Here is a 14,730-nt window from a genome sequence, read left to right as displayed (position 1 = left end):
TGTCTGTTATGTATAAATGTAGGCTCTTGGTAAAATTTTGAGTGATTAATAGGATTAATCTTTGATACAAGAGCCGTAGCCTACCAGAGGTGTCCTGGACACTGTCGCTCGCTAGGTATAAATTAGTTAGTCAGAGCGACATTCCTGGTTGTTTTGCTTTAATAAATTTTAGCTATTTAGCTTTACATAGGATTTCCTTTCGTGCTTAGTATTATTTGGCGAAGTATTCGCCATTCTGGCCTACGCTAGGCCATGTAGCCTAGTCGTTTGGTCCTAGTACTTCATGCATGAATTTGATTTTTCCGAGTGTAATTAAAATTTTATTGAAGCTTTAGGCTATATTTTATACATTTTAGACTGTGTGGAATATTTCCAAGATTGTATACGTGTGAGTTTCGGTGAATTAGGTAATCGATTCTCTTGGTGCCTAGGCTAATTGCTTATGGAGCCTTAGTATACTTTATCATACTCCCCGGTTGCTTTCTTTTCTTCGGAGGAGGTATGCAATCCCTTTCCTTCTGTTTAAGCCTTGGGCTTATCCCTAAGTGGTTTTTTCCGAATTTATTTTCGATAAAACTATACTAGGGTGTTACTGTACCTTCCTGTTCCTGTAGTTATGGTTCAAGAGGGACAGAACAACAGAGTTTTTAGTCTGAGTCTGTGTTGTCTGGCTTGGGGCAGAGTCCCCCTCGCTGACCTAACACATACAAAGGGAGCTTAGCTCCCTTAGGTCACTACCGAAGGTTTCTGTAGTTATGATTCCTTCTTTTGTGATCGACCAGACTAAGTCCTGTTGCTGTTCTCGGGGGAGGATAAGTTCTTCCCTTGGGAGTAGCAACGCCTTCCTTGCTTTGGTGCTCTGGAAGCTGGCAAGTATTGCTGGCCTTTTCCCTTAGATCTCCCTTAGGCTAAGATAAGTTTCTTGGCTGCGGGTGATCTGTCACTAAAGCAAGGTTGGCAGGACCCTCTTGTCCCTTCCCCCTCTATCTCCGTAATGGCCTAGCCATTACTGTACTGTACCTTGCCGGCCGGCAGAGCTGGCCGGCAGGGGTCTTACTGTACTGTACGTCGTTCTACTTCTAGACCTAGTATAGGTTGGGATGTGGAATTGACTCAGCCCATTGCCGGCCGGCAGAGCTGCTGGCCGGCAAGGGTCTTATGTTTTTGAGTGCTGCCCGGACCTCTCTTGGTCCCTCATCCATGCCTGCCGGCAGAGCCGGATGGCATTGGTCAAGGAAGCCTGAATTAGTTTCTCCCCTTCCTTATATGCACTCTTTCGGTTGCCGGGCTTGGAGGTAGTGTACACTCTTATCCCGGCATCCATTCTATTTTCTTCTAGTGCTGTACCTGTCCCGGCTGCCGGCCTATGAGGCCGGCAGCCGGGCAGGTGTAGTTCTCTGGTTCTTTTGCTGCCGGCTGGCATCGGTCTTGTACCTTTGCCGGCCGGCTTATGTCAGCCCTTGTCTGCCGGTCACCAAGAGTGTGGCCGGCAGCTGGGTACTACCTTGTGTAGTTGCTGGCCGGCAGCCATTGCCGGCCAACACTGGCTGTTACCGGCCGGCAGTAGCTGCCGACCGGCACAGGCATTTGAACCAGAGTGCTGCCGCCCTATAGCTGTTAAGTAGTATACTTTAAAGCTAGTTGTGGTGTGTGCCGGCCGGCAAGGGCAGGCCGGCACACATCCCCCTTATACTGTACTAGTATTCTTCTGTATAGCATATACAGTAAGAAGAAAACTATAGTAAAGGTTTTGGTACAGCACTGTATCTTCTAACACTATTGTGTTTTCTTGCACATCCCTTTGCTGTTGCCCTCAGATAGGAAGCTGAGTTCTTCCCTGTCTATTATCCAGGATTTTAAAATCATTGCTTAGGTGTGAGCTCCACCTGTTTCCTCTGGAAACCTTGCATTGGTTACTCTAGAAGAGATAAACCATTTTGATTTTATTATCTGGAAGGCTGCAACAATGGGTTGTGAGGGAAACACAAGTGTGTGTCTTTCCTTTCTGAATTGTTATGCTATACTATGCATATCCAGTGATACATAGTTCACTTGATACTCATGGAAATTTCTTCTCTTTACAGAAGGACACTCCGAAGTGGGGAAGTGCTTTCTGCAATGTCAGCAGCAAGAACCTCTGCGGACATGAGTTTTGTAGGAGACACGCAGCATACGCTGTCTCCAAGGATGATCTCCGGTATTGGGACCCTCAGGTATGTACTGTGTGCACTAACCTGATTAATGAGACATTTAAATAGCTAGGAAGAAGCTTCGTACCTGGGTAAGGGGCTTCCAAAAGAACACTTCTGGCCCTTATCTTCCAAGTGAGAAGATGAGGGCGTATCCTTTCCCTAAGGCATCAGCTGATGCAGTGTTTCCCCAGCCTCAAGAGGAGATCCCCTAAGTTCAGATCCAGGTGGATGCTGAAGTCGCGGTCACGATGCAAGACATCCAGCTAGATGACAGGATGTCTGATGTGGACGGGTGTCAGGAGGAAGACCTCCTGGCAGAAGCCCAGGATGAAGTTCAAGCCCCTCTACATCGGCCGGTCTCCCAGTAGAGCTGGGACAGGCCCTCTCTTCTATTGTTGGAATGATCCAACAAATGCAGAAGGAGAATCAGGAGAAGGCGGCTGCAATGGAACTGCGAATGCAGTGCCTTGCAGAATCACATGGGCCCCAGAAAAAGCTCAATGTGAAAGACCTTCCCTTGTGCTCAGATGCTAACCCATGGAGGTATGCTGAGCACATGCCGATGACGACTGGGAAGATCGTCATCTCGGATAAGCTGGGCTCAGTTCCCCTGGAGGGTGGAATTCTGGCCCAGCAAGGCATCATATCCGGACTGTTATGTCCGGCTGAGGAAGGAACCAGCTTCAAAGGAGGAGACAGAGCCGAAGGAGGTCATAGTGATGGACCATGCTAAGGCTCAAGCTCTACTTTCATCCTCGATGAAAGAGAGGGGCTTCTCTAACTCAAAGGTAGCTGCATTGAATAGGAAGCTCCCTTCCTTTGTGTCCTCGCCTACTAGAGCCTTCCCCTTTTTACAGAAAGGGTTTCTGGCTGTACTAAAAGCAATTGAGGCCGGCAAGTCTTGCCCCTCCCTAGAGGAGTGTAAACCCTTGTCGCTGGCCCTGCCTATGGACCACAAAGACTGGAAGGACGTCCATCTTACGTTCTCAGTGGGAAAGTTGGAGGCTGATATTGCCGGACGTCAGTTCGGCAAGGACCTCCCTAAGCTGTCTGACTTTCTTTTACGAAGTGAGTTCGATACAAAAGAAAGACTGACTGCCTCAATGTCTCTTCAGACTACTCTCGAGACGATGGCAAGTGACCCCAAGGTCCATGAAATGTTCATGGTAGTGGCCAAGCCTCATCTGGCCACAGTGACGAAGGACCTTTATGGCTTCGTCAAGGCAAGGAGAGCTTGTAGGGAGTTCGTGTTTACCTCGGCTACGGTGAGGCACGAGCTAAAGAAACTAATCTCCTCCAACATTTGGGGAAAAGACCTTTTTCCCTACCGACTTGGTCAAAGAAGTTGTTGATAAAGCCGCCTTGGAGAATAGAAACCTTCTCCAGAAGTGGGGCCTGGCTATCAAAAGAAAGTCTTCCCCGGATGAAGGTCCTCAACCAAAGAGGAAGACTATGAGGACTAGGCTACCGTCTCGGCCAGCCAAGCCTCTTAGACAGCAACAGCAACTGCAATTGCCATTGCCCCCAGTGCCCCAGATCGTGGCACAAACCCCGACCACCTTTCAGTGGGTACCCCAGGCCGTGTCGACACAGTCCACGGCATTCACCCCAGCGTTCGAAGGGCAGTCTACTTCCTTTCGAGCAAAGCCTAGAGGAGCAGCCAGAGGCTCGTCTAGACGCCCCTCAAGGGGAAGGGGATTCAGGGGTGGTCGTGGTCAGGAAGGCAAGACCTCAGGACGGCAGTCCAAGTGAGGTGATACCGGTAGGAGGGAGACTTCTGAAATTTCGGGATCGGTGGACCTTCGATCCCTGGGCCCACAGCCTACTCAAGAATAGACTGGGCGGGAGCTGGTACAGCACTCCACCCCCGTGCCTTCGGTTTTTCCAACACTCCACCCCCGTTCTGGAGGAGTACGTTCAAGAACTGTTGGAGAAAAATGTGATCCGAAAGGTGAAGTCCATCAAATTCCAAGGGAGGCTGTTTTGTGTTCCCAAGAAAGACTCGGAAAAGCTCAGAGTCATTCTGGACTTGTCGCCACTTAACAAGTTCATAGTGAATTGCAAATTCAAAATGCTAACACTGCAATACATAAGGACCTTACTGCCCAAGAGGGCATATTCCGTCTCTATAGACTTGTCAGACGCCTACTGGCACATTCCAATTAGCCATCGACTCTCCCCCTACCTAGGGTTCAGGCTACAACGAAGACTATACGCCTTCGGAGCCATGCCATTCGGGCTAAACATAGCCCCAAGGATTTTTACGAAGCTTGCGAGCGTAGCTCTCAAACAATTTCGCCTAAAGGGAATTCAGGTAGTAGCCTACCTGGACGACTGGTTGGTGTGGGCAGCATCCGAGACAGAATGCTTGCAAGCTTCCAGTCAAGTGATCCAGTTCCTAGAGTACCTAGGCTTCAAGATCAACAGAAAAAGTCTCGACTTTCTCCATCTCAAAAGTTCCAGTGGCTGGGAATCCACTGGGACCTTTTGTCACACCGTTTCTCCACCACGGCGAAGAAAAGGAAGGAGATAGCGGGTTCTGTCAAGAGACTTCAAGATTCCGAAAGGATATCAAGACACGAGCAGGAGAGAGTACTGCGCTCTCTCCAGTTTGCTTCGGTGACAGACCCAGTGCTAAGAGCACAGCTAAAGGATGCAATCGGAGTTTGGAGAAGTTATGCATCAAACGCGTGAAGAGATCTGAGAAGACCAGCCGCTTCGGCTAAGTACTCTTCTCAGGACTTGGTCCCAAGCCAGACATCTAAAGAAGTCAGGTTCTTCTTCAGCCACCTCCCCCGTCGGTGACGATTCACTCAGACGCCTCGAAGGAGGGATGGGGAGGTCACGCTCATCGGAAAAAAGCCCAGGGGACTTGGTCCAGGCTATTCAAGACCTTTCACATAAAACTTTCTAGAAGCTAGGGCAGTGCTCCTTACCTTAAAGAAAGTCTCCCCGCGTCATTCGATCCACATAAGGTGGTGATAGACAGCGAGGTAGTTGTGAGATACTTGAATCAACAAGGATTGAGGTCACCACCTCTCAACCAGGTGATGTTGGCCGTCTTCCGATTGGCGGAAAAGAAGAAGTGGTACTTGTCGGCAGTTCACCTTCAAGGAGTCCGCAATGTGACAGCGGACGCTCTATCCAGGTTCACACCCATAGAGTCGGAATGGTCCTTAGACGCAGGATCATTCTCCTTCATTCTGAATCAGTCCCAGAACTGCAGACAGACCTCTTTGCGACGAAAGACAACAAGAAGTTGCCCCTGTACGTGCCCCGTACGAGGACCCCTTAGCGGAAGCAGTGGACGCGAAGTCCCTCGACTGGAACAGATGGTCCAAGATTTATCTGTTCCCTCCTTACAACCTTCTGTTGAGGGTCCTCAACAAACTGAGATCCTTCAAAGGGTAGCGGCAATAGTGGCCCACAAGTGGCCGAACAGCGTGTGGTTCCTCCTGGCATTGGAACTGTAGCTGAAGTTTGTACCACTACCAGATCCAGTTCTGACCCAGCGAGTCCAGAAGTCAACTGTCTGCGCTTCATTACAGAAAACCCGGACCCTGCAGCTCATGATTTTCTCTCCTTAGCGGTGAGAAAGTGTTTCGGGATTTCGAAAGCCAGTATAGACTTCCTTGAGGAATATAAGTGCAAATCTACTAGAAGGCAATATGAGTCATCTTGGAGAAAATGGGTGGCCTTTTGTCAAGGCGAAGATTCCGCAGGAGATCTTGACAGACTTCTGCTTATCTTTTTCCCCACCTCCATGGTCAAGGGTTGGCAGCGAACACGATTTCAGCGTGTAAGTCTGCTCTGACAAGACCCATTCTATATGCCTTCCAAGTCGACCTAGGTAACGAGATCTTTAATAAAGTCCTGAAAGCCTGTGCTAGGCTCAGACCTTCAGCACCTCCAAAGCCCATTTCATGGTCTTTAGACAAGTTCTTCATTTCGCTTCTCTGTTGAGCAATGAAGAGTGTGCGTTAAAGGATTTGACACAAAAAGTTATTTTCCTATTTTGCACTCGCGTCCGGGGCCAGGGTTAGTGAGATTGTAGCCTCTCGAGAGAGGCAGGTCGTGTTCAGTTCCTGGATGGGGGAGAACTGAACCTGTTTCCGGATCCTACGTTTCTCGCCAAGAAGGAGTTACCCACCAACAGGTGGGGTCCCTGGAGAATCTGCCCTCTGAAAGAAGATGCATCTCTATGTCCAGTAGAATGCCTAAAGGTCTATCTTCATAGAACTTCAGACTTCAAGGGTGGTCAACTATTCAGGGGAGAAACATCAGGCTCAAATTTATCTCTGAATCAACTCAGAGCGAAAATCACATATTTTATTCGCAGAGCGGATCCTGACAATACACCCGCAGGTCACGATCCGAGGAAAGTTGCCTCATCCTTAAATTTCTTTAATTGTATGGATTTTGAACATCTCCGTTCATACACTGGCTGGAAGTCTTCCAGAGTGTTCTTTCGCCACTATGCGAAGCAAGTAGAGGAACTAAAAGAGATCTGTGGTAGCAGTGGGTCGCGGTGTTAACCCTACTGTTTAACTCTGCGAGGAACAGTGGTCTTAATTGGGACGATTAATTCCAGGGTGAGTGTGTAGTTACATACTGTACTACAAACTAAGTGAGGGCACTGTGTTGCCCATCCAGACTGTTCCATTTCCGAAGGTGAACCTAGCATAAGTGCAGACATGTGTGCCGAGCGTTTCTAACGCTAATGTCATTGATTTGTAATACAGGCTTTTATGACTTTGATACCTCGGTATCTTAAAAGTGGCATCTAATGTTTTTTCTTTCAGACAAACAAGCTCTGTTTACTATCATACTTATGCTTAAAGTTTTGGGTTATCCTCTTCTTATATATATATATATATATAATTGTGGTTAACCTGTCTATTTATTGCCTGTCAATAATCTGGTTCTTGAGAACCTTGCGTCTCCTTCACCTGTGTCAATTTATTGGTATAATTGAGCATTCATTCTATGTACCTTATCTGGGATAATTCTAATAGAATTGTTCCTTTATGCAAGCTATGTTGCATTGGTTTTCCTCCTATGCGGATATAAAACCTTTGTCCAATACAAGTATTGTGCGGAAAACTGGTCGATATTTCATATTGACGCAGTGGTCCTTTACAAACTATGCTTTACTTAATATAGGGCGAGACCACTATATTAGCTTGCCTGGTATTCATACATAGATATATGTACTCTTCGAGACTTTTCCAGAGTCTAGTAGGACTCTTCCCTGTAGGGGGCAGGAAGCTCTAACATAGTTTATAGTTAGTTGAAAAGATGTATAACGGTAACATCTTAGGTCTCTAGGTCTAGTCGACCGGGAAAAATTACCTCCGGGGAGTACGGCACGTTCTGAGAATCCACAGATACAGTAATGCTCTGGTACACTTCCATCAGGACGACATGGCTTGAGCCCAAAAAACGGATTTTGAGCGAAGCGAAAAATCTATTTTTGGGTGAGATGGCCATGTCGTCCTGATGGACCCGCCCTTGCCTTTCTAAGAAAGGGCTGTAGGACCCCTCCCTACATACAGTATCTGTAGCACCTCGTGTACGCTACAAGGAATACAGATGGCGCCAGGATTGGCGCCAGGCACGCATACGAATCGGGGGATAGGGAAGCCTTGGGAGCGGCTCCCCTTTTTCTTTCCCGAATTCGTATCTCGTCAATCACCTCCTACGAGACGAAATCTCTGTCCAGGTTGTAGATTGCCATGTGACGTGTCTAGAATACGTCCTCTGATATGTCGCGATATCCCTTTCACGAGGGATACTCGCTCCAGGAGTTAGAATTCTGGTACCTTAAGGTAAATTCTCTGGGAATATCGCCGTAGTTGTAATATACCCTAGGAAGCTACCCTATAGGAACTTCCATCAGGACGACATGGCCATCTCACCCAAAAATAGATTTTTCGCTTCGCTCAAAATCCGTTATATATATATATATATATATATATATATATATATATATATATAAATTTCAGAAATGCACTAGAAAATGCACCAAACATTAAATTTGCGCTAGAAAATGCGCTATGCGCCAAATACAAAATCCATGCGCTGTTTGTGATGTCAATGCACTAGAACTAGCGCATTTCGCGTTAAGTTGGCAACACTGTCAAGTGTACCTCTTGGTGAACACCCTCTCACCAGGGTATGACTACTCCCTCTCCTCCCTGCCCAAGGAACGTGGTGAGACCGAATAGATACTTCTGGTATTGCCGCTTAGTATGACCGGAAATATATATATATATATATATATATATATATATATATATATATATATATATATATATATATATATATATGTATATATATATATATATATATATATATAAAGTGGGTCCTGGCTGGATGTGGCAGGGAGGACAATGTTGAGATGGATGTGTGGGGTGACAAGAAGAGATAAGATACGGAATGAGGTAATTAGGGGTACCACAGGAGTTATTGAAATATCAGATAGGATCCAAGAAAGTAGACTGAGGTGGTATGGTCATGTCATGAGAAGAGATGAACTGTATATTGGGAGGAAAGTGATGAAAATGGAGACACAGGGAAGGAGAAGGAGAGGGAGACCAAAGCGTAGGTGGGTGGACTGTATCAAGGATGACCTTCGATCAAAGGGATTAACCGGTGATGAAGTGTGGGACAGAGGTAGATGGAGAACGTTAGCCAGAAACATCGACCCCACATAAAAGTGGGAAAAGATGCAGACGAAGAAGACAAAGAAGATATATATATATATATATATATATATATATATATATATATATATATATATATATATATATATATATGTGTGTGTGTGTGTATGTGATGTGGATGGTGGAGAAGGATTGTACTGGACTGGTAATAGGAAATTAGCTGACCTAGCGTATATTGACGCTGTCTTTACTAGCAGACCACCACAGGATTTGTAATGCTTTCTTACCAGAATACCTGAAATATCACACGAGGTTGGGCAGATGATAAATAGAAGAAAGACAGAGATGATGTGAACGGAGTATGCAATGGCAGATGAAATATCATTGGAAGCAGAAAGGATTAATGAGGTAGAATCATTTAAGTATTTAGGAGCTATGATTTCCAATACAGGGTCTTTAGAATTAGAGTTTAATGAAAGATTGAAAAAAAAAATCAGACAAATGCTAGGTTAAGTAAAATTTGGAAACTGAATCGCTTGAAATTACATATAGAAATCAGACTATATATCAGTTTAATGAGATCGGTGTTACTCTATGGACATAGAGTCATGGTATGACAATGAAACAATCTCCAATAAATTTAGTAGATTTGAGAACAAAGCCCCCAGAAGGATATTGGTAGTTAAATGGCAGGACAGAATTAGAAATGAAACTATAAGAGAGATTACTCGGGTGCCATATGTGGATGAGATCATGATGAAGGGTAGATGGAGATGGTTTGGGCATGCTCTTCGTACTCCTCAATAGAGATTAGTTCACCAAACATTCAGCTGGGCTCCACAAGACGCTAGAAGGGTTGGAAGACCCAGGCCTTTGTGGCTGAGGGCTGTGAAGCGCGGAGTAGATGATGAATGGAGAAGTATTGAATTAAAAGGTCCTTTGGGTCAATAGGCTTAGGAGGAGATGATATATATATATATATATATATATATATATATATATATATATATATATATATATATATATATATATATATATATATATGTATATATATATACGCACTTACACACACACACACACACACATATATATATATATATATATATATATATATATATATATATATATATATATATAAATATATATATATATATATATATATATATATATATATATATATATATATATATATATATATATATATATACCTGTATATATATATATATATATATATATATATATATATATATATATATATATAAGTTCAAACTTGCAGCCAATTTTTTTATGTTGAACAGTCTTTGTATAGTTTATATATGACTTACTTGTTTTGATGTTGTTACTGTTTTTAAAATAATTCATTGTTAATTTTTTTCTCATAGTTTATTTATTTCCTTTCCTCGTTGAGCTATTTTTCCCTGTTTGGCTGTTCTAACTAGGGTTGTAGCTTCCAAGTTTTAAGATCTCTAAAAGCGGAAATGAATATGGGCATGAAGTATGTTAATGATGGGTATTTACATTATTATTATTATTATTATTATTATTATTATTATTATTATTATTATTATTATTATTATTATCATTATTATTATTATTATTATTATTATTACTTGCTAAGCTACAACCCTAGTTGGAAAAGCAGGATGCTATAAGCTCAGGGGCCCTAAGAGGGAAAATAGCCCAGTGAGGAAAGGAAAAACAAAATATTTTAAGAACAGTAACAAAATTACAACAAATATTTCCTTTATAAACTATAAAAACTTCAACAAACCAAGAGGAAGAGAAATTAGACAGAACAGCTTGCCCAAGTGTACCCTCAAGCAAGAGAACTCTAACCTAAGATAGTGAAAGACATGGTACAGAGGCTATGGCACTACCCAAGACTAGAGAACAATGGTTTGATTTTGGAGTGTACTTCTAGAAGAGCTGCTTACTATAGCTAAAGAGTCTCTTCTACCCTTACCAAGAGGAAAGTAGCCACTGAGCAATTACAGTGCAGCTGTTAACCCCTTTATCAGTATCTTCTAGATATATTTGCGGTTTCAGTTTTAAGAATGTACGGTATAAAATTACATATCAGTGTCATAACTACTGTTTATCGTACATTTTTTTTTTATTAAACTGAAACCACATACATATTCAGAAGATACTCCCCAAGAGAGATGAGTTCACCAAACGTTTATCTGGACTCCACAGGGGACTATAAGAGTTGGAAGACCCAGACCTTCATGGCTGAGGACTATGAAGTGCGAAGTAAGAGATGATGATCGGAGAAGTATTGAATTAGAAGCTCAAGATAGAGACGAATGGCGAAATCTAACCGATGCCCTTTGCGTCAATGAGCGTAGGAGGAGATGATGATGATAATGATGCTGATAGAATTATAAGATACTAAATAGAGATCCGTAGCAACCGGCCACTTATAGATAAGACAATTTTGCTCGCCGTGAACTTATTAAATTCGATACATCTCCTGCAGATAACCTATCATTCAAGGCCAACTTGACTTCGGACATTGTTAAGAAATCGAGTTATAAAACAGTACAATCATTTTTAAAGAATTGTTTAACGTTGCTACAGTATTATTTCCATATACTGCATTGGTATAGTTTAAAATATCTTGATAAGTTTCACGTGGTTCTCCTTTTTCTTGAAAGGAATCCACTATTAGTAAACTAACGTAGATTATATAACTAAGGGGAGCGATTTGTATCCAAAGAATTTTGGACCAATCAGAACAGAGCTTTCAGGTCGCTCCCCTAAAATACTGTCCTCTGATTGGCCGACGGTTATAATCAAGAGCGGGTAGTGATAGCACAACAGAGACATCCAAATGCTAGAAATAGAAGTGAATTCGTATTAGAAGTGTTAAAAGCGCCATAAGTTAAAGACGTACATCAAATATTCATCATCATGAACACTTTTAAATTGCTCGTGAACGCCGTAAGAGGACGAAGAGCGCGTGACATTGTGTTTTTAAGACAGATAAGTACATCCCCAGTGACCTCCTTGGAGAAAACTGTCCTGCACGACTATCATGTTGACCAAGGAGGTAAGATGGTTGAATTTGCAGGATATTCAATGCCCGTGCAATACGGAAAAGTTGGAATTGCGACCTCACATAACCAAGTCCGCAATCACTGCGGCATGTTCGATGTCTCCCACATGCTGCAATCCAAGGTGCATGGCAAGGACCGCGTCAGGTTCATGGAAAGTCTAATCGTAGGTGACATTGAAGGATTAGCTGACAATTCTGGTACATTATCACTATTCACTACTGAAAAAGGAGGCATAATAGATGATTTAATCTGTAGCAAAACGGATCTAGGTTATCTCTATGTGGTTAGTAACGCCGGGTGCAAGGAGAAGGATTTGGCCCATATGAAGCAGCAGCTCGCTGCTTTTAAAGCCGATGGAAAGGACGTTGAGCTGGAAATCATCGAGGATCATGGATTAGTGGCTGTTCAAGGACCAGAGACGGCAAAAATTCTAAAGGTATCTATATTAAAAATCTTAGGAGAATCTTAACTTACAATAATGCTATTGTAGATTAAATGGTAAGGTAATTTCCAGCCAATTACATTAAACTACATGTTCACTAACTGCTTGTACTGTATTCTCCTTAGTATGTATTTGTTAGGACGTAAATGTTGAAGATAACCATTTGAGTTGATGAAAATATTTGGGAGCCTTTGTATATCAGCGGCCAGTTCCTCCCTTTTCGATTAAAAATTGACATCAACTAACCTAAATTTTCGCCCCTAACCTAACCTACAAGCCGTGTCCTTACCCTAACGGAGTGGCTGACGACCCCCCTTACATTGCCGCATTCTAAGTTAGCCATAATATCCATACAGGTGGCTGCAATCATACATACACCCCAATAAGGCTATTGCAAATTATGCAAAGCCATTGTTTTCTTCCATTACTTTTTCATAATTTAAAACAATTCGCCACATTGGAAACAAGTTGAAATTATAAAAACTAAAGAATTATAAAAGGAACTAGCCTGGTTTCCTTACTAAGCGACTTGGAACTGACATCGTAAACAGTCAACTGAACAGAAGTTCATGATGCCAGTGTACATATGATATATTTTCAAAATATACTCCAAGTTACTCTTACATGTTCATAAAATATACAATTCACAAATAGTGACACTTTTGAACAATTACTCCAATTTTAATTTAGTATGTATTTTGAGTATATATAAAATGTACACTGGCATCACGAACTTCTGTTTGGTTGACTGCTGATGATGTCAGTTATAGGTTGTTTATTGAGGAAACCAGGCTAGTGTTTTTTTTATGATTTTAGCTTGTTAACCATTTGGCAAATTGTTTTTAAATTATGAAAAAGTAATAAAGGAAAACAATAACTTTACATAATTTGTCAGTATATGGAGAGCGTGGTCTTGTAAACAAATACTATCTATTGTTGCAAAATATTCCTTTTCCACTTTTCTTCCATGTTATTGACAATCCTTCTAACTTTTGACATCCAATATATCCAAGAGAATTGCTACTCATCATACAGCCGACACAGCTTTTGACGTCCAATATATCCAAGAGAATTGCTACTCATCATACAGCCGACACAACTTTTGACGTCCAATATATCCAAGAGAATTGCTACTCATCATACAGCCGACACAACTTTTGACGTCCAATATATCCAAGAGAATTGCTACTCATCATACAGCCGACACAACTTTTGACGTCCAATATATCCAAGAGAATTGCTACTCATCATACAGCCAACAAATCGTGTTGACACAAGATTAATTACGCCTTTAAGTTATTAGAGCCAAGATGTATCCCTACTGTAGGTTGTTAAGTTTGCAAATATGGGGTCCCAAGATTACGGGCACGCTCATTTGAAGCACTCCCCTTGGCAGGCATCATGCATCCATGCTCTCCTATTCCCTTCCAGGAGGGAAAGGGGATATCTGATAAAGAAGCGGGCTGGGGTGTAACTTCCACACGCATTCACTCTAGATCATGGTGCTCACTGAATTGATGGAACCTGTTCCTGTTCGTATCTCTGAGTATGCTCGGTCCTAGCGCATAGTCACCTGACTTCGTACACACTGCCGGTTGAACAGGGGTGCTGCCCTTCCTTTTCCCCTACTGGACAATTACAGTAGTCCAAAAAGATCATTAGATAGGAGTTCCATATTAGTCACTCCTACCGTTTCTCTCCCTATGGGAGAGACAGCGTTACCCAATCCTTCACCAAGGACGAAGAAAGAGACGGCAAGATTACGAGCTACTTTACTTTCACCATAGCTGTTCACCATCACGCACATCTAGGTGATCTCGACCTCACAAGATTGCGGATAGACATCTGTTGGCGATTACGTGCTTCTACGTGAGCTCCATATCACCTGCTCGCTCATCCATTAAAGGGATACTAGACATGCTACTAGGTGTTTGAATGCTCTTCGTGATCGCATGCTGTAACATCAACTGCTTGGCATTGGCCAAGTGCCATCTAACTTGCTCTCGATTCATCACGCACCATCTAACCTGCTTGCGATTCATCATGCATTATCTAACTTTCTCGCAATTCATCACTCGCCATCTAACCTGCTTATATGATTGATCGCTCGTTATCTAACCTGCCTGTTATCTGTCGCGCATTATCTAACCTGCCTGCTATCAGTCCCGCATTATCTAACCTGGTCTTGTACAGTCTCACCTGCTCGCTAGAACATGCTCCGGTGAGAGAACTTCCACTAGCATTTTCATTTTAATTTTTTAGCTTATAGCAGGGGTTGCGCCTATCTATTTGCACTCCTTCATCTAACTTAGAGCATTCCCATGCCTGTGTGCTCTTATCTATTTGCACTCATTCATCTAACTTAGAGCATT

The 14,730-nt window shown here is 42.9% G+C and overlaps 1 protein-coding gene across 1 annotated transcript in view; it reads left to right on the top strand.

Annotated features, from left to right (window-relative positions):
• Positions 1-11,649: 11,649 nt before the first annotated feature.
• LOC137615142 (aminomethyltransferase, mitochondrial) overlaps positions 11,650-14,730 on the top strand; it is a 77,402-nt gene continuing 74,321 nt past the window's right edge. The window contains exon 1 of the mRNA XM_068344775.1: positions 11,650-12,352. Coding sequence (XP_068200876.1) covers positions 11,771-12,352 — 582 coding nt within the window. The 5' untranslated portion in view covers positions 11,650-11,770. The remainder of the gene's footprint in view (positions 12,353-14,730) is intronic.

This window comes from Palaemon carinicauda, chromosome 21 (assembly GCF_036898095.1).
Source record: "Palaemon carinicauda isolate YSFRI2023 chromosome 21, ASM3689809v2, whole genome shotgun sequence".
Classification (NCBI taxonomy): Eukaryota; Metazoa; Arthropoda; class Malacostraca; order Decapoda; family Palaemonidae; genus Palaemon; species Palaemon carinicauda.
The sequence above is the reverse complement of the archived record's forward strand: the minus strand, read 5'-3'. Positions and strand labels throughout refer to the sequence as shown.